Below are 19,970 nucleotides of genomic sequence, written 5' to 3' on the forward strand. Positions count from 1 at the left end.
AAAAAAAAAAAAAAAAAAAGTGACCAAAAAACAAGAAAAAATGCTCATCATCACTGGTCATTAGAGAAATGCAAATCAAAACCACAATGAGATACCATTTCACGCCAGTTAGGATGGCAATCATTGAAAAGTCAGGAAATAACAGATGCTGGAAAGGATATGGAGAGATATGAATGCTTTTACACTGCTGGTGGGAGTGTAAATTAGTTCAAACATTGTGGAAGACAGTAAGGCGATTCCGCAAGGATCTAGAACCAGAAATACCATTTGACCGAGCAATCCCATCACTGGGTATATACCCAAAGGATTATAAATTGTTCTACTATAAAGACACATGTACACATATGTTTATTGCAACACTGTTCACGACAGCCAAGACTTGGAACCAACCCAAATGCCCATCAACAACAGACTGGATAAAGAAAATATGGCACATATCCACCATGGAATACTATGCACCTATGAATGGGAGTGGGGCCATAAAAATGGATGAGTTTGTGTCCTTTGCAGGGACATGGATGAAGCTGGAAACCATCATTCTCAGCAAACTAACACAAGAACAGAAAACCAAACACCGCATGTTCGCACTCGTAAGTGAGAGCTGAACGATGAGAACACATGGACACAGGAAACGGAACACCATACACCGGGAACCTGTCAGGGAGTGGGGGTTAGGGGAGGGATAGCATTAGGAGAAATACCTAATGTAGATGACGAGTTGATGGGTGCAGCAAACCACCATGGCACGTGTATACCTATGTAACAAACTTGCACATTCTGCACATGTATCTCAGAACTTAAAGTATAATAATAATAAAAGGGGGCTTCAGAAAATGAGTTCACTCTCTTCTGCTCTTCCACCATGTGAAGACACAGTGTTCCTCCCCTATGGAGGATGCAACAACAAGGTGCCATCTCAAAAGCAGAGAGCAGCCCTCACCAGACGTCAATCTTGCTGGTGCCTTGATCTGGTTTTTCCTGTCTCCAGAACTGTAAGAAATTCATTTCTATTGCTTATAAATTACCCAGTCTGTGACATTTTATTATAGCAGCACAAATGGACTAAAACAGAAATTAGTGCCAAGAATGGGGTGTTGCTATAACAAATACCTGAAAATAGGAAAGTGGCTTTGAAACTGGGTAACGGGTACTGGCTGGAACAGTTTTGAAGCAAATGCTGGAAAAGGCCCATATTGCTGTGAACACAACATTAAAGATGATTCAGGTGAGGGCTTAGAAGATGACAGCTATAAAGAAAGCCTCAGTCTTAGTATCTAAGTGGTAGTGAATAGAATGTTGGTAGAAATATGGATAGTAAAGACCATTTGAATGAGGTGTTATACAAAAATAAGTAATATCTTATTAGAAACTAGAGGAAAGGCCATTCTTGTTACAATGGCAAAGAACTTGGTTGAATTGTGTTTGTGTCCCATTGCTTTGTAGAAGGCAGAATTTAAGGGCAATGAAGTAGAATATTTAGTAGAAGAAATCTATAAGCAAAATACTCTAGGTGCCATATGGACTCTCTTAACTGCTTGTAATAAACTGCAAAAAGATATGACTTAAAGATGGAATTTATAATCAAACAGAAGCAGAACATAAAGATTTGGAAAATTCTCAGCCTGGCCATGTAAAGAATAAAAAAATGTATTTGGAAGAAAACCTAAAGGTATGGCCAACCAGCTATTTGATATAAAGACTAGTATGGATAGAAGAAAGCCAGATACTATTCATTAAGACAATGGGAAAATAACCCCAAAGATATTTCAAAGACCTTTGAGGCTATCACATCCATCACAGGTCCACAATGCCAGAACCTTGAGGGCAGAACAGTTTTAAGTGAAGGACCTAGGGTGCCCATTGACCTTGGGGCTCACTGCTCCAGGATGCCTCAAGTCTCTGCTCCCAGAATTCTGGTACAGTATTCCTTGGCCACCCCAGCTGTGGCTCGAGTGAGCCCAAGTTCAACCCTGGCCACCACTCCAGAGGGTACAAGTCGTAAATCTTGACAGCATCCACATGGTGCTAATTCTGCAGGTGTGTAGGGTGCACAAACTGTGGAGGCCTGGCTACCTTCACTTAGATCTCAAAGGATGCCTCAGAGAGCCTCAGGGCCCAGGCAAAAAAATGCCATATGGTGGGGCCACTGTAGATAGCCCCCACCAGGGCAATGCCTAGTGGTGCCCTGGATGCAAAGCTACTGCAAGGAGTCCCTATTAGGGAAATGTCTGGTAAGACCATGGGAGGAGGGCCACTTCTGAGATCTCACAACTGTAAAGCCACCACAGTGTGATCTGAGCCTAGGAGAGCTGCAGGCACCTGACTCCAACCCATGAGAACTGCTGTGTGGGCTGTGCTCACAAAGCTGTAACAGAGGCAGGGCTTTCCAGGGCCTTGGAGCCCAAGTCCACCCCTGTGTGTACAAAAGTAGAACATGGAGTCAAAGAAGATTATTCTCAAGCCTCAAGACCTAATGTTTGTTTTATTAGGTTTTAGACTTACTTGGAACCTATTATCCCCTTCTTCTTGACCATTTTGTCTCTTTTGAAATGGGAATGTCTATCCTATGCCCATCTTCTCATTGTACTTTGGAAGAATATAAACCTGTTTGATATCACAGGCTCACAGCTGAAGGGAAATTTGCCTCAGGATGAATCTTACCTTGAGTCTCACCCACATCTGATTTAGAGATGAGATTCTGGACTTTAGAATTTTGAAATGGTGCTGGAACAAGTTAAGACTTTTGGGGCTACTGGGATGCAATTAATATATTCTGCATGAGAAGAGAACATGAATTTTGGGAGCAGGGGTGGAATTTATGGTCTGAATGTATTCCTCAAAATTAACATGTTGAAACTTTATTGCCAATATGATAGTACACAGAGGTGGAATCTTTAAGAGATGATTAAGTCATGAGGGCAGGGCCCTCATAAATGGGATTAGGGCACTTAGAAAAGGGCTTCAGGGAATAGAGTAGCTCTCTTCTGCTCCTCCATATGTAAGGACACAGTGGTTCTCCCTTACTGAGGACGCAGCAAGAAGGCACCATTTGAAAGTAGAGACACCTGAGACACTAATCCTGCTGGCACCTTGATCTTGAACTTCTCAGCTTCTAAAACTGTAAGATATGAATTTCTATTGCTTATAAAATACCCAGTCTGTGGTATTTTCTTATAGCAGCACAAACAGACTAAGAACCTTCCTCTGACAAATTGAGCCCAATGGGTAAAAGAGGGAAAGGGAAGGTAGCTTAAGGCATTATTCACGGGTTTTTCACATCAGAGATTCCCAAAGGGAGCTGAAAAGCTAGGAAGATAAGAAAGGTATGGTGAAAGATCATCTCATATTCCTCTCAGTTGAGTAATCAGCAACTTTGCAAGCAAGTATTGCATAAGAGCTGAAGTTTATTTAGATGTGCGACAGTATAACCGTAGAACAGTAAAATGCTTTAACTCTTGCTAACACAACTGTCTTTATAGGAAAAATAACAAAACATACAAAAGTGGAATTAAATTGATCATAATGGTTTTAAATGTAGGAGGGGTGATAAAGTTATGAAGAGCTTTGTTTTCCCTGATCTTTCCTGAAGAAGTGGCTGTATTTGGCTATTCTCGCATTACTATAAAGAATATCTGAGTCTGGGTAATTTACAAGGAAAAGAGGTTTAATTGGATCACAGTTCTGCAGGCTGTACAGGAAGCACAGCATCAGCATCTGCTGCTGGGGAGACTCTGGGAGCTTACAATCATGACAGAAGGTGAAACAGGAGCTTGCTTATCATACACCAAGAGCAGAGCAAGGTGGTGAGGAGGCGCCACACACTTTTAAACAACCAGATCTCCCAAGAACTCATTCAGTATCACAAGGACAGTACCAAGAGGATAATACTAAACCATTCATGAGATACCACCCCTATGATCCAATCATCTTCCACCAGGCCCTGCCTCCAACACTGGGGATTACAATTCAACATGGGGCTCGGGTGGCACTCAGATCCAAACCATATCAGTGGCCAAAGAATGGACAGGTTCTGCTTTGAAGAGGTGGCCAGGTGGGGTGGCTCACACCTGTAATCCCAGCACTTTGGGAGACTCAGGCAGGCGGATCATGAGGTCAAGAGCTCAAGGCCATCCTAGCCAACATAGTGAAACCTTGTCTCTACTAAAAACACAAAAATTAGCTGGGTGTGGTGGCATGTGCCTGTAGTTCCAGCTATTCAGGAGGCTGAGGCAGGGGAATCACTTGAACTGGGAGGCAGAGGTTGCAGTGGGCCAAGATCACGTCACTGCACTCTTGCCTGGTGACAGCGCAAGACTCTGTCTCTAAATAAATAAATAGATAGATAAATAGATAGATAGATAAATAGATAGATAGATAGTTTAATGGTGTGAATAACTTGACTTTACAAGTTTATGCTAAATCTTTCTTTTTAGAAAATTCTGTAGGTAAGACTGATTTGCATATTTTTTTAAAACCAATTGGATTAAAACTAGTGTTTGAAGTTTTCAAAGTTCACTTAAATCGGAATACAACATTTTCATTAGTAAACAGAAAGACAATTCCTTTTGGAAGAACATATGGGCTGGGTGTGAAAAATAAAAAGGAAACTAAAATAAAACAAAAGTCAACGAACTCCATCATTTCCAGAGTGACCCATGTTTCCCAGACAAATAGAATTAAAATTGTCACAAGACCATTTAACTTCTTTGTTTCAGGCATAATTGTATTTAGGTAAAGACACTCATGCTGGACCAAAACCAACTGAGATAAAAAGGAATGGTTGGAAACAGAGGATGAAGTCTTGGGAAATAACTTCTTCCATTTGGATATATTTAGAACCTTGGCTTGAGACTTCAGTTTCTGCAACTTCTGGATTGAGAAGGAAGTTACTAACAAAAGGTAGATCTTTAGAGGTTTACAACGATATGTAAGAGAATGTGTTTTTAAATTTGGATAAATATCCCCAAAGGATTTATGAATTCCACTTTTTTAAAGAAAGAATTTGAGATCTAGGAAAAGTAGCAGCCCACTGAAGGGTAAGTGTACCTCCTACTAATAATCAGAAACTCCAGCTCCAGGACAGAAAAAGCCAAGAAGGACTGAGCAGGCAGCCAAGAGGCACGTAGCAGGAGCAACTTGATATTTATGGGTGACTAGGGAAAAAGCACAGAGCTCTGTGCTCCAAGAAAAGCCACGCTTCCTAGTCCCCACCCTATAAAGGGTTCACAGTGCTTATCCTACACCTCTTCCAAGCTGAAAGAAGAAACAGGAGTGGAGAAGATCACATGAGTTCTGGCCAAAAGTTTTATAAAAGCTACATTCACCAGGTAGGGGATGTGTGTGCATATGTGTGTAAAGGAATATTATTGTTTAAAAAAAAACACCCAATTCCACAACACAACAACAAAACCCCAACCAGAAAATTGAAGAGGCCTGTGTAAGCCAGTCCCTACAGCAAAGGGGCTAAAGGCTATGGAGTGGGCCCCAGGGGAGGGAGAGGGTAAGAAGTCACCATGCTGAGGGCCACATGGAGAGCGCCGAGTTCTATTTGGACCTAGGCAGTGACGCAGACCCCAGTCCTTGGGCTGCCAGGCTAAGGAAATGCCAGGCTTTCTTCCAGCTGAAGGGGCCTGCAGTCTCAAAGTCTCCTCCTCTAGGCTGCAGCAGACACACTATTTAGAAACCAGTCTGGCTGAGACAGGACCATGACCAGCCCCTTTCCATGCTGCTCAAAGACCACCAAACCATCCCTGGAATTGAAAAAGGCAATAATACAGTGAAAAGATCCTAGTCTTTAGAAATGACCAACCAGAAGGAGAAGCTAAATATTGTGTAAGAACATTTGATGAACCAAGTCATGGCAAACCTTAAGGACACCAGCTTCCTCGAGACTCGAATTAGTCCCTTGAGCAAAGTCCACAATTATGAAGAACATGTACAGAAACACTGGAAGGACAAAGCCCACAAATACTATTTGGTGATGAGCACTGTACAGAGGAAAAAGATGCTCAAAAAACCTTTGTTAAGCCAATATGATGTCTCTGAGAAGACACGCTGGGCGCTGAGTACACCTTTTTGATGGAGCAACCCACTGCCAAGTCCTGACTGAGAAGGCTCTGTGCATTCTGGATGTTCCAAGAGACTCAAAAGCTGAAGAAGCAAAAACAGGCTTTAAAAGTTGCAGCAGCAGCAGCAGCAACTCAAAAAAAAAAAAAAAAAAAAACAAAAAAAAACTGGAGTTTTTTTTTAAATTTTAAAAAAAAAAAAAAAAAAAAAAAAAGCTAAAAAAATAGCAGCAGCAGCAGCAACTAAAAAAAAAAAAAAAAAAACAACCAGAGGAATCTGGAGAGTCCTGCCAAAGCCTGACCAGAAGCACTCAAAGAAAATAAATTCTGTTAATTTTTTTTTTTTTAAATTAAGGAAACCAAATAAGACATCTCTCTAAACAAGATACAAAAATGGGCAATATATAATAGATGCTCAGCCTCACTAATCATTAGAGAAATGCAAATCAAAACCATAAGGAGATGCCACCTTATACCTGCTAAGCTCAATACTATTTTAAAAAACAGAAAATAATAAGCATTGGCAAGGATGTGGAGAAACTGGAACTCTTAGGCACTATTGCTAGGAATGTAAAATGGTACATATAGCCCCTGTGGAAATGAGTATGGCAATTCCTCAGAAAAATCAAAAATAGAGTTACCATATAATCCAGCAATCCTACCTATGAGTACATACCCAAATGAATTGAAAGCAGGGTTTCAAAGGGATATTTGTATACTCAAGTTCATAGTAGCATTATTCACAATAGGCAAAAGGTTTTAATAACCCAATGTCCATTGGCAGATAAATCAGTAAACAAAATGTGGTATATACCTACAGTGGAATATTATTCAGCTTAATATTCATGGTATATACCTACAGTGGCATAATATTCAGCTTAATACTCATATATCATATGACATGATATAGCATGGAGCAATCTTGATAACATTATGCTAAGTGAAACAGTCCAAAAGCCAGTCCAAAAAGAAAAATGCTGTATGATTCCACTTGTATTAGGCTGTTTTTACATTGCTATAAAGGAGTACCTGAGGCTGGGTAATTTATGAAGAAAAGAGGTTTATCTGTTTCACAGTTCTGCAGGCCATTTAGGAAGCATGGCACTACTATCTACTCAGCTTCTGGTGAAGCCTCAAAAAGTTTCCAATCATGGCAGAAAGCAAAGGGGGAAAAGGCACGTCACATGGCAAAAAGAAGAAAAAGAGACGGGGAGGAGGGCACCACACTCTTTCAAACAAACAGATCTTGCATGAACTCAGAGCAAGAACTCACTTATTATCATGAGGACAGCGCCAAGCCATTCATGAGGGATATACCTCCTACAGGCCCCACCTCCAACACTGGGGATTACATTTCAACATGAGATTTGGAGGGGACAAACATCCAAACTATATCAGTATTATATGAGGTACTTACAGTAGTCAAATTCATAGAAACAGAAATGGTTACCAAGGGCTAGGGGGAGAAGGAATGGGCAGTTGTTTAATGGGCACAGAGTTTTTGTTTTGCAAGGTAAAGAGTTCTGGAGATGGATGGTGCTGATGGTAACACAATGATATGAATGTACTTCAATATCACTGACATTTACACTTAAAAATGGTTAAGACAGGCTGGGCATGGTGGCTCACGCCTGTAATCTCAGTACTTTGGGAGGCTGAGGTGGGCAGATCATGAGGTCAGGAGTTCAAGACCAGCCTGACCAACATGGTGAAACCCCATCTCTACTAAAAATACAAAATACTTAGCTGGGCGTAGTGGTGCATGCCTGTAATCCCAGCTACTTGGGAGGCTGAAGCAGGAGAACTGCTTGAACTTGGGAGGCAGAGGTTGCAGTGAGCCGAGTTCATGCCACTGCACTCTAGCCTGAGTGACAGAGCAAGACTCTGTCTCAAAAAAAAAAAAAAAAAAAAAAACTTAAAAAAAAAAAAAAAAAAAAAAAAAAAAAAAAAAGATATCTCAGCCTTCTTGCTATACCAGACCTTTGACATAAATGATAATAGAACAGTCTAGTGGTAGGTCTCCATGGAGCCCTCTGGCAGTGATGTCCCCAGTTAAATGCAGCTGCTATATGAACAAGCAAGATGGAAATCTATAGTATTACTAGATACTGTGCATGCAGTTTGATCTGAAGCATTAAATTCCCATGGACCTCACAGGGAGTGCCAATCAGAGACCTATGACGGTTAAGGGAAATTAAGTTTAAATAACTTCCCAGGACCAAGAAGAAAGCCCAAAGCCTCGCTGACCTGTTTTGAGTTTTACATAAACATATCACACACATGAGGCTGTTACTATTTTTTTGGAGGGCTTTTGTGAATGCAGCTTCCACAAAACTTTGAAAATATAAACACAGGATATTTAAATCCATGCCAGTGATTGAGTTCTTGCACTAAGACAGAAATGGCTAAAAATTTCCACAGCTGTCCTGTCTCTACCTTTTATGAAAAAATTCTAAGGCCAGGCACGGTGGCTCACACCTGTAATCCCAGCACTTTTGGAGGCCGAGGCAGATGGATCACCTAAGATCACGAGTTTGAGACCACCCTGGCCAACATGGTGAAGCCCTGTCTCTACCAAAAATACAAAAATTAGCTGGGCATGTTGGCGGGCACCTGTAATCCTAAATACTCAGGAGGCTGAGGCAGGAGAATCACTTGAACCCAGGAGGCGGAGATCATGCCATTGCACACCATCCTGGGCAACAGAGTGAGACTCAAAAAAAAAAAAGTTCTAAAAATGTATCATGACCCAGATTAGTATGACAGGAGAGGGTGTGTAAATGTAATACCAACATAAAATTACGTGTGTTATAAATGCGTTACAATCCAAATGTGTTCGCTCTTCTATGTGTTGGTTTTTGTGGAGGCCAAGAAAGATTATGAATAAATGGCATGAACTGATGAAAATTATTCTTTAATTTAGGGGGCAAAGTATATTTTAAACATGTATTCTTATCAGACATATGTACATTATTTAAAAAATCAAATACTTCTACGATAAAAGTTGATTCAGTAAGAACTGAAAAAATCATAAAATTTATTTTAAATAATAAATTTACTAATTATTTTTCAGCCTGGGTGACAAGAGTGAAACTGTTTAAAAAAATTATAATTAAAATTTAAAAATTTAAAAAAATTAGCAAAGGACCTGAATAAGCATTTTCCACAGATGACATATAAATGGCCAACAGGTATAAGAAAAAGTGTTCAACATTACTAATCATCAGGGAAATGCAAATCAATACCACAATGACATATCACCTCATACTTCTTAGGATGGCTATTATCAAAGAGACAGAAGACAAGAAGTATTGGTGAGGATACTGAGAAAAAGGAATTCTTGCACACTGTTGGTAGTGATGTAAACTGGTCTAGCCATTTTAGAAAATAAAGAGTTTCCTCAAAAAATTATAAATAGGATTACCGTATAGATCCAGCAATCCCACTTCTGGGTATATGTCCAAAGGAAATGCAATTAGTATTTTGAAGAGGTATCTGTACTCCACATTCACTGCAGCATTACTAACATTAGTCAAGATACAGAAATAACCTAAGGGTCCATCAATGGATACGTGGATAAAAAATTACGTATATATGCACACATACACACAAGAATATTATTCAGCCTTAAGAAAGAAGGTATCCTACCATTTTCAACAACATAGATGAACCTGGAGTACATTTGCTAAGTGAAATAAACCAGACACAAAACGAAAAATATTACATGATCTCACTTGTATATGAGATCTAAAAAAGCAAAATTCATAGAAGCAGAGAATAGAATAGTGGTTAACAGGAGTGGGCCAGGGAAGGTGGAGGAAATTAGGAGATGTTAGTCATAGGGTACAAAGCTTCAGTTCTACGGGATGAATAAATTCTAAAGATCTAATGTACATCATGGTAAGTATAGTTAATAGCACTAGACTGCATATCTGAAATCTGCTAGAATAGTTCTTAAGTATTCTCATGTACAAAATAGTAATTGTGAGATAATTATAATTAGTTTGACTATAGTCAACATTTTACAATGTATATCAAAACATTACATTGTATACTTTAATTATATATATCAATATATGTAATTTTAATTTAAAAATAGATAAATACCAGAAGCTCCAAGGGAAAAAAAACAAGTCCCTTAACAAACTAGGAATAGAAGGGAACTTCTCTGGTTTCATGAATTGGATCTATGAAAAAACCTACATTATATTTAATGGTGAAAAGACTAAATGCTTTCCCCCTAAGATGGGGAAACAAGGCAAGGATATCAACTCTCACCATTGCTATACAACATTGTAAAGGACATCCTAGCCAGCATAATCTGTGGGAAGTGGGTGAGGCGGGCAGGGAGAGTATACAGATTGAAAGGAAGAATGTAAAACATCTTTATTTACAGAACACAGATCATCTATGTAGAAAATCCTAAAGAACCTACAAAAAGCTATAGAACTAATAAATGAGTTTAGCAAGATCACAGGATACAAGGTCAATATTTAAAAATCAATTATGTTTCTACACATCAGCAACAAACTATCAGATATTGAAATTTTAAAATCCTACCTACAAGCATATAAAAATATGAAATACTTGTAGATAAATTTAGCAAAGTATGTGTAAGACCTGTATTGTGAAAACTACAAAACAGTGATGAGAGAAATCAAAGAAAATATTAATAAATGGAGAGTTTAAAATATGCTCACTGTTTAGAAGACGGGAAAAGTCAGAAGTCAATTCTCTTCAAATTGATTTATAAATTCAAATCAGTCCCAACAAAATCCAAGCAAGCTTTTTTGTAGGAAACATCATTCTAAAATTTATATGGAAATGCAAATGACTTATAATAGTCAAAACAATTTTGAAAAAGAACACAGTTGGAAGAATTAAACTACCTGATTTCAAAAATTACAGCAAAGCAGAAGTAAAGACAGTGTGTTATTGGAATATGGATAGACATATAGATCAACGGAACAGAAAAGAGAGTCCAGAAACAGACTAACAGATACTTAGCAAATTAATTTTCAACAATGATACCAAGGTAATTCAATGAGGGAATTAAAGCTAGTCTTTTCAATAAATGGTACTAAAATAGTTGATAACCAAATGCAAAAAATAAACCCAAATTCTTAACTTTCGCCATATATTAAAAATTAATTCAATGGTTCCAAAAGTAAATTGCCTAAGATCCATGGTCATATTCCATAATATAGTAATTTTTTTTTTTTTTTTTTGAGACGGAGTTTCGCTCTTGTTACCCAGGCTGGAGTGCAATGGCGCGATCTCGGCTCACCGCAACCTCCGCCTCCTGGGTTCAGGCAATTCTCCTGCCTCAGCCTCCTGAGTAGCTGGGATTACAGGCACGCACCACCATGCCCAGCTAATGTTTTGTATTTTTAGTAGAGACGGGGTTTCACCATGTTGACCAGGATGGTCTCGATCTCTTGACCTCGTGATCCACCCGCCTCGGCCTCCCACAGTGCTGGGATTACAGGCTTGAGCCACCGCGCCCGGCCTAATATAGTAATTTTCATCAATACCACACTGCTTTTACTGTGGGAAAGATGGAACACTGTATGAAATAATAAAAATAAAAATAAAAATATTAACATTAAATACTAAAAAATTTCATAATGAATTACAGGCCTAAATATAAGAACTGAAACCATAAAACATCTAGAAGAAAACATTTGAAAAAGCCTTTGCAGCCAGGCACAGTGGCTTTTGCCTATAATCCCAACACTGAGAAGCCGAGGTGAGAGGATCACCGAGTCAAGGAGTTTGAGAACAGCCTAGGCAACACAGTGAGATCCTGTCTCTAGAAAAATAAAACAAATTAGCTAGGAATGGTGGTGTATGCCTATGGTCCCAGCTACTCAGGAGGCTGAGATGGGAGGACCACTTGAGCCTGGAAGGTCAAGGCTGCAGTGAGCTGTGTTCATACCACTGTATTCTAGCCCAGGCAACAGAGCAAGATCCTGACTCAAAAAAAAAAAAACTTTGCAATCTTGGCATAGGTAAAAATTTCCTAAGTGGTATACAAAAGGGATGAACCATAAGAGAAAAAAATATTGAACTTCAAAATTTTTAACATCTGCTCTTCAAAAGACACTAAGAAATGAAAAGATAAGTCATAATCTGGGAGAAATATTCAAAGAACATGTTTCTAATAAAAGAGCTGTAACCAGAGTAGGAATTCTTAATTCAAATATAAGAAGGCAAACAACTCAAGGCATGAACAGACACTTCACCAATGAGACATACATATGGCAAATAAATACATGAAAAGATGCTCAACAGTATTAGTCATTAAGGAAATGCAAATTAAAACCACCATAGATAACACTATACGCTTATTAGAATAGTTAAAATTGAAAAGACTGACAATACCAAGCCTTGTGAGGATGTGGAACATGTGGAACCCTCATACATTGCTTATGAGAATGCAGCTTTGGAAAATAGTTTTGCAGCTTCCTATAAAGTTAAACACGGACACGCCATATGGCTCAGCAGTTCCTCTCTTGGGCATTTAACAATGAAAAACGAAAACATGCCCATATAAAGGCTCATATACAAATATTCAGCAGTGTTATTCACAACAGCTAAAAAAATAAAAGCAACCCCAAAGTCTATCAAAAGTTGAATAAGCAAAATAGGCTTACCTATGCAATGAATATTGTTCAGTAATGAAAAGTAATCAACTACCGATAACATGGAACAACGCGGATGAATTTTAAATTATGCTAAATGGAAGACGCCTGACTCAAAAGACTGCAGATCATATGATTCCATTACATGAATTCTAGAAAAGGCAAAACTACAGTGAGGTAATGTATATGTTAATTAGCTAGATTTAGTCATTCTACAATGTATATATACTTCAAAATAATGGTGTACACAGTAAATATATACAATTTTATCTGTCAATTAAAAATATATAAATAAAAATTGTAAAAAATAAAAGGCAAAACTAGAGTGACAGCAGATCAATGACGGCTAGATGCTGAGGGTAGGCAGAGGAGGCTGACTGCAAAGATGCACAAGGAAACTGGTTTAATCGAAATGTTCTGCATTATGATTGTGGTGATGGATACATTTATCAGAACACATCAAATTGAACACTTAAAAGTCAGAGAATTTTATGTAAATCATACATCAATAAGAGTGATTTTTAAAAAATAATTTTTAAAAAGATTTTTTAAAAATATTACAATATTTAAGTTATATATGTATAGTCGTGTGTCACTTAACAATGGGGATACGTTCTAAGAAATGTGTCATGAGGTGATCTTGTCATTATGTGACTATCATACAGTGCACTTACACAAACCTCAGTGGGACAGCCTACTATACACCTAGGCCATGTGGGATACCCCATTGCTCCTAGGTTACAAACCTGTACAGCATGTTACGGTACTGAACACTGTAGGCAACTGCAACGCTAACACTATGCTAGGTGTTTGTATGTCTAAGCATATCTAAGCATAGAAAAGGTAAAGTAAAAATTATACCTGTATAGGGCACTTACCATGAATGGAGCCTGCAAGGTAAAAACTGCCCTGGGTAAGTCAGTGAGTGAATGGTGAGTGAATATGGTGGCCTAGGACATTACTGTACACTACTACAGACTTTATAAACACTGTACACTCAGGCTTCAATAAATTTATTTTAAAATTTATCTTTCTTTAATCACAAATTAACCTTAGCTTACTACAACATTTTCACATTATAAACTTTTTAAATTTTTACAAAACATTTGGACTGTTTTATAATACAGGTATTGATCGACTTACGGCCTATGCAACTTACGACAATTCGACTTTACGGCCACAAACGCTAGCCATGACTGCTTCGCGTCTGGCAGGGCAAACGTTGCCCAGCTGGGCGTACGACAGTGCAGACCAGCTTCTGGCAGCACTACCATCTCCGCGTGCATATAGCCTACTCAACTTACGACCAAATCGTGTTACGACCGGTCTGTCAGAACCAATCGTGGTCGTAAGTCGAGTACTAGCTGTAACTTAAAACATATACAATAATTTTTTTTCTATTTTTACATTTTTTAAGTTGTCGTACTTCTAAAACTTTTTGTTAAAAACTAAGACACAAACATGCGCATTAGTCTATGCATACATAGGGCCAGTATCATTAAGATGTCACAGGTCACAGGAATTTTTTAGCCCCCTTATAATCTAATGGGATCACTATCATATCTGTGGTCCTTTCTTGACTAATAAGCTGTGAGGCAACATGCACCAAATTGCAGTTACCCTTACATTTCTCAGTAGTGGGTATCTTGGAATTTGATAAACTGGGTTTTGTGACTACAGTGCAAAAATCCTTCTATGTATGATACAAAGAAATTTCTATCCATTTGTTCACAATAGTTACCACTGGGGCAAAAAGATGGAGCGGAGACAAAGTATGAGGTGGTCTCCTGTGCCTGAGGAAGCCAAAATGCATTAACGTCACCATTCAGCAAAGACCCCTGATTTTGACAGGGAGAACTAGCTGTGCACTAGGTATCCTTCAAGTCTACCATTTGCAGTACTCATTAGCAGCTGAAGAAACCTTATCTCTTGCAACTGATGCAGACCCTGACAGTAGCAGATAAAGCAAATTAACACAACTCATGCTGCAGTTTTAAAAGTCATCAGGAACACAAAGATGACTTTGCAGGTCATCCCACATTCAATGAGAAGGTTATATTTCATTTAAGTGGAAAGATGAATCATCACGATATACACATGTGAGATCCTACCATATTATGATAGAATATGTAAGAGATCCAACAAAAAGTAATATTTTTTAAATGTATGACCTATTTGTTTATTGCTGTTTTTCCCTACTAGAATCATATCCCATAATGAAAGGGATTTTTGTCTTCACTGTTCACTGCTATATCCCTAGCATCCCCTAAAATGCCTAGCATATGCTAATTATTCAATATTTATTAATTATGCCCATGCAGATATTCAGTAAATATATGTTGTACGAATTTAGGTCAATGTAGATACCATTCACAGCTAAATGATATAATAACCTTCCATTATATGTTCCTTTCTTGTAACAATTTGATTGGAAGTTACTAATTGTTTTGTTTCTTTGTTCATTTGGTTTCTATGTACCAAATAAAACCTAACTTTCAAGCAAGTTGATTCTTATTTTCTTTACATATTTCTTCATTCCAAAATTTCCTAAAATGTATATGTATTCAGAATAAAGAACACATGCATATTTATAAAATTAGAGTTTTATGGAAGACTATCAGTCAATAATACTATCTTTTTGTTTTCTTTAGTTATTTCTGCACATCTATCCCTCTGTATATACTGTTTTCCCTATCTGGAAAACTCCCCACGCTTGTCTCTGTTAACCTAGCCTATCTTAATTCAGTCTCCCTTAACTACAGAATTCTTTATCATACTAGTTAATTTCAATCTTTTGATCCACTCTGACTCCCAACAAAATCCTAAACCCCTTAAGTGCCAGCAATATTCAGTATGTTTCTATATTTTCCACTGTTATTGCACATTTGATAAACGTTTAATGTGTTGACCTTGATGAATTTCAGTGAGACTAAAGAACCTTGAGAATACAAAAATTCATGTAAAGCTAAGAAGACAAACATATATTTCCATATTAAACTATTAAGCATAAAACCTACCAGTAGTGTCTGTCCTTGGAAAATGAAGAAATGACCTGATATAACTATGGTGAGAACAAGATGCCCAGATTCTTCATTGGAATCAAAAACCTTGAAAACGAGAAAGAGAAAAATATGTAAAAGATAATACATTTCTATAACAACTGATAAACGTATAATAGTGATACCAAGGTATTTTCTCATACCAAGGTAGATCTTTCTACCCTGAGCATTCTCTTTCCTTTTCCATGTATTTAAACTATAACCCTTTCCTTACAGCTTCAAATTTCGCCCATATATAGGCTAACAGCCAGACTTAAAAAAAATAAATTTAAAAGCCAATATTTTGAAACAGAAAGAATATCAGATTAAGAATCATGAGATGTGGGTCCTGAGTCAACCACTTTTTAGTTACATTTTAATAAATCATTCATTCTCTGAAGCCTCAGTATTCTTTCTGTAAAATGGAGATAGTGCATTAAAGAGTTGCTGTAACATTTCATAGTCCCAATTTCTTCAGCCACCTAATCCATTTTTTTTTTTTTTTTTTTGAGACAGAGTTTCGCTCTTGTTGCCCAGGCTGGAGTGCAATGGTGCAATCTCGGCTCACAGCAACCTTTGCCTCGTGGGTTCAAGCTATTTTTTTCTGCCTCAGCCTCCTGAGTAGCTTGGATTACAGGCATGCACCACCATGCCCAGCTAAATTTTGTATTTTTAGTAGAGACGGGGTTACACCATATTGGTCAGGCTGCTCTCAAACTCCTGACCTCAAGTGATCCGCCTGCCTTGGCCTCCTGAAGTGCTGGGATTACAAGTGTAAGGCACCGCACCTGGCCATCCATTTTTTATAATCCCTTAACACCTGGTGCTTTCCTTTGGATGAGCTCTAGTTTGTCAGTGTCACTCTTAAAATATGGTGCCATAAACTTACTGTAATCCTCTTGGTATAGTCTAATTATCTCCTATTACTTGCAATAGTGTTGCCTATAATCACATTAACCTTTTGAGGGGTAGTACCACTGAACAGTTTGACCTTAAATCAGTATAACCTCCTGAAACTTTATTGCCTATGTTGGTAAATCATACTTCCCTTTATTCATCTTGAACCTAAACATAACACCTTAGATTAGCCCCATTATATTTTAGCTTGTTAGATTTGATCTGTAATTCCAACCTGTTGAGATGTAGTGAGGAACCAAAGCAATTAAATCAAAATGTCAGGGAGGACATAACTGATGTAGAGTGGGATTTGGGTCTTAAGTGACTATACTATATAGGTGGCTTCCATATTCTTAATAAACACTGTAAACATCCTTATACAAATGACAAGATAAATTACAGACTCATCTTAACACTCAAAGTTCCAAATAAGGTTTTATATGGTTACTACATTCTACTGAGAAATAATGCTCTTATAGTTCCACATGTGGGGTTTGGAGTTTTGGCGCTATATTTAAATTCAAGATTTCCTACTGTGTTTTCTCTAATCATTTCAAACTCCAAACTTAAAAAGAGAGTAACATTTTGGATGTCAAAGCAAATACGATAAGCCCTGCACTAATTCCTTCAGTGGTTGTATTTCTCCCTCTTTCCCAATGTTTGGAATTTGGTCAATGGCACAACACTCTTCCCATCACAGTTTGAATGAATTATCCTGTGTGTTTCATGACTACTGCGAACCAGAAGCATAGCTAGGAGTCAAGTACAGCTTTTACAACTAGAGTCTGGTCAACAAATTCTTTGGAAGGCAATATGTTAACACGATAATTTAATGTTTTAAGAAATGTAACGTATATATTTAAAAGCATCCAAAATATAAATGCACAGCTCAATGAATGATGACAAAGCAAACACATCACCACCCAGGTGAATAACTTGAACATTAGCAGATTTCCAGAAGGTCCTCTAGTGCTTGCTGTCTTCCAATCACTATCTGCTTCTTCCTCCCTTAAAAAATTCTCCATCCTGACTTCTAATACTATAGTTTAGTTTTCATTATATCAGTGGAATCATAAAGAATGATTTTACATTTGGCTTCATCAATGTCATTGCATGTTCATTCGCTTTCATTATTCTTGAATATATTACATGATGATACCATCATTTCTTTTTCTTTTTTATTTGCTGATGGGTCCTTTTTCCAGTTTAGGTTCACTACAAATAATACTGTTATGAACATTCTTACCTATGTCTAATGTTGGATAGAAACAGTCAAAGATTTCGATTCTTCCCAAATTATTTTATAATTTTTTTTAAGATATGGCCAACAACTTCCAGGAGAGCCCCAGTTTAGACTACTCTCTTGCCTCCCAAAATGTTACATTTAATCACTTAATCAACGTCTCTATGTAAAGGTCTAATAGTTATCTCAAAATTAACAGTCCCTAACTTGAACTCCTAACCTTCTCATTACAAGTACCTACCCTGTGCTAGGCTGTTAATAGATATTTGACTCCACAATTTTTTCACCTCAGAAAATAACCTGTTTCTTTTTCAGGTTTCAATATGCAACACCGAAAAAAATAATTCTATCCTTCCATTTCCTTGGCTAAACCATGGAATAATTCTTGGCTCCTCTTCTTTTCTCACACCTATATCCAATCCATCGGCAAATCCTTCATGTTTGTCTTCAAAACAGCCATAATTCAACTACCACTTACATATCTTGTCAAAATTATCATCATTCTCTCCAGTTGGATTATTATAATAATCTCCTAACTGGCTTTTCCATTTCTGTTCTTGCTTCCCTTCTCCAGCACAGAATTTATTCTCAATACAATTGCCAGAGTGATCCTTTAAAAAATAAGTCGGATCATGTCACTTCCAGCTTACAGCCCTGCAATAGCTCTGTCTCATTCAGAAGCTCCTGCAACGCACTCCATGGTCTAGGCCTCCACTGCCTCTCTGCTCTTGTCCTCTAGCATCCACCCGCTGTGCACTTTGATCAGCCACACTGGCCTCCTTCCTGTTCCTTCAACCCACTAGGCACACTGATTATTATAAACCTCAGGGCTTTTACAATTGCTGTTCTATCTGAAATTCTCTACTCTTAGATATCCACATGACTCACTCCTTCATCTTCAAATCTTGGCTTAAATATTATCTTTTCAGGTAAGACTTTTCCTAACCATCCTACTGAAAACCCATGTCGCCTAAACCACACTACTACTTTTCCCTTCTCCAGCTTTATTTTTATCCATAGCTCTTACCACTTTTGTTACTTTATATTTACTTGTTACCAGTCTTCCCTGAGCAGAATTTAAGCTCCATGAAGACAGATTTTTTTTTCCCCTATTTTGGACAGTGTTATATTCAAATGCCTAGGATAGTACCTGGCACATGATTGGCACCCAATATTTTGTTGGATGGTTAAGTAAATATGAACTTTTAAATGAAAAATTTTCAAAGAAAATAAAGATTTTTCAGAAGGAATTTGTCACCAGCAGATCTGAACTGAAAGAACTGTTAAAGGAAGTCCTTCAGGAAGAAGGAAAATGATACCAGATAAAAACCAAGATCTCCACAAAGGAATGAAGAGCACTGGAAATAGTAATTACATGGGCAAACACATAAAAATTTTATCTAAATATCATTAGAAGATAATTGATAAATGGGATTACATTGATAAACAATATTCAATTAATCCAAAAGGAGGCAGGATCAAAATTAAAAGGGAACGAAGAACAGATGGGAAAATTATAAAACAAATAGCAAGACAACAGACTTAAACCCAATCCTATCAATTATCACATTAAATGTAAATAGTTTAAACACCTTAATTAAAAGTAGAGGTTGTCAGATTGGATAAAAAGACTAAACAAGCTATATGCTGCCTACAAGAAATGCACTTTAAATATAAAAACAAAAGGATAGAAAAAATATATACCAAACTAATGCTAGTCAAAAGAAAGCTGGAGTGAGGCCAGGTACAATGACTCACTCCTACAATCTCAGCTCTTTAAGAGTCTAAGGCTTGCCTAAGGCCAGGAATTTGAGACCAGCCTGGGCAACATAGCAAGACTCAATCTCTACAAAATAATTTAAAATTAGCCAGGCATGGTGATGCACACCTGTAGTCCCAGCTGCTTGGGAGACTGAGGCAGAAGGATTGCTTGAGCACAGGAGTTTGAGGCTGCTGTAAGCTGTGATTGCACCACTGCACTCTGCACACTCTACCCAGAGGCCTGGGTAACACAGTGAGACCCTTTCACTAAAAAAATAAAAAATAAAAGCTAATATCGAAAGATTATAAAGGAGGTCATTTC

At 37.8% G+C, this 19,970-nt stretch overlaps 1 protein-coding gene across 1 annotated transcript in view; it reads right to left on the bottom strand.

Moving 5' to 3' along the window:
- Positions 1 to 19,970, bottom strand: part of REC114 (REC114 meiotic recombination protein) — a 105,071-nt gene that overhangs the window by 67,181 nt on the left and 17,920 nt on the right. Inside the window, exon 2 of the mRNA XM_017548066.2 lies at positions 15,727 to 15,816. Coding sequence (XP_017403555.1) covers positions 15,727 to 15,816 — 90 coding nt within the window. The remainder of the gene's footprint in view (positions 1 to 15,726; positions 15,817 to 19,970) is intronic.

This window comes from Cebus imitator, unplaced genomic scaffold (genome assembly GCF_001604975.1).
Source record: "Cebus imitator isolate Cc_AM_T3 unplaced genomic scaffold, Cebus_imitator-1.0 Scaffold203, whole genome shotgun sequence".
Lineage (NCBI taxonomy): Eukaryota > Metazoa > Chordata > Mammalia > Primates > Cebidae > Cebus > Cebus imitator.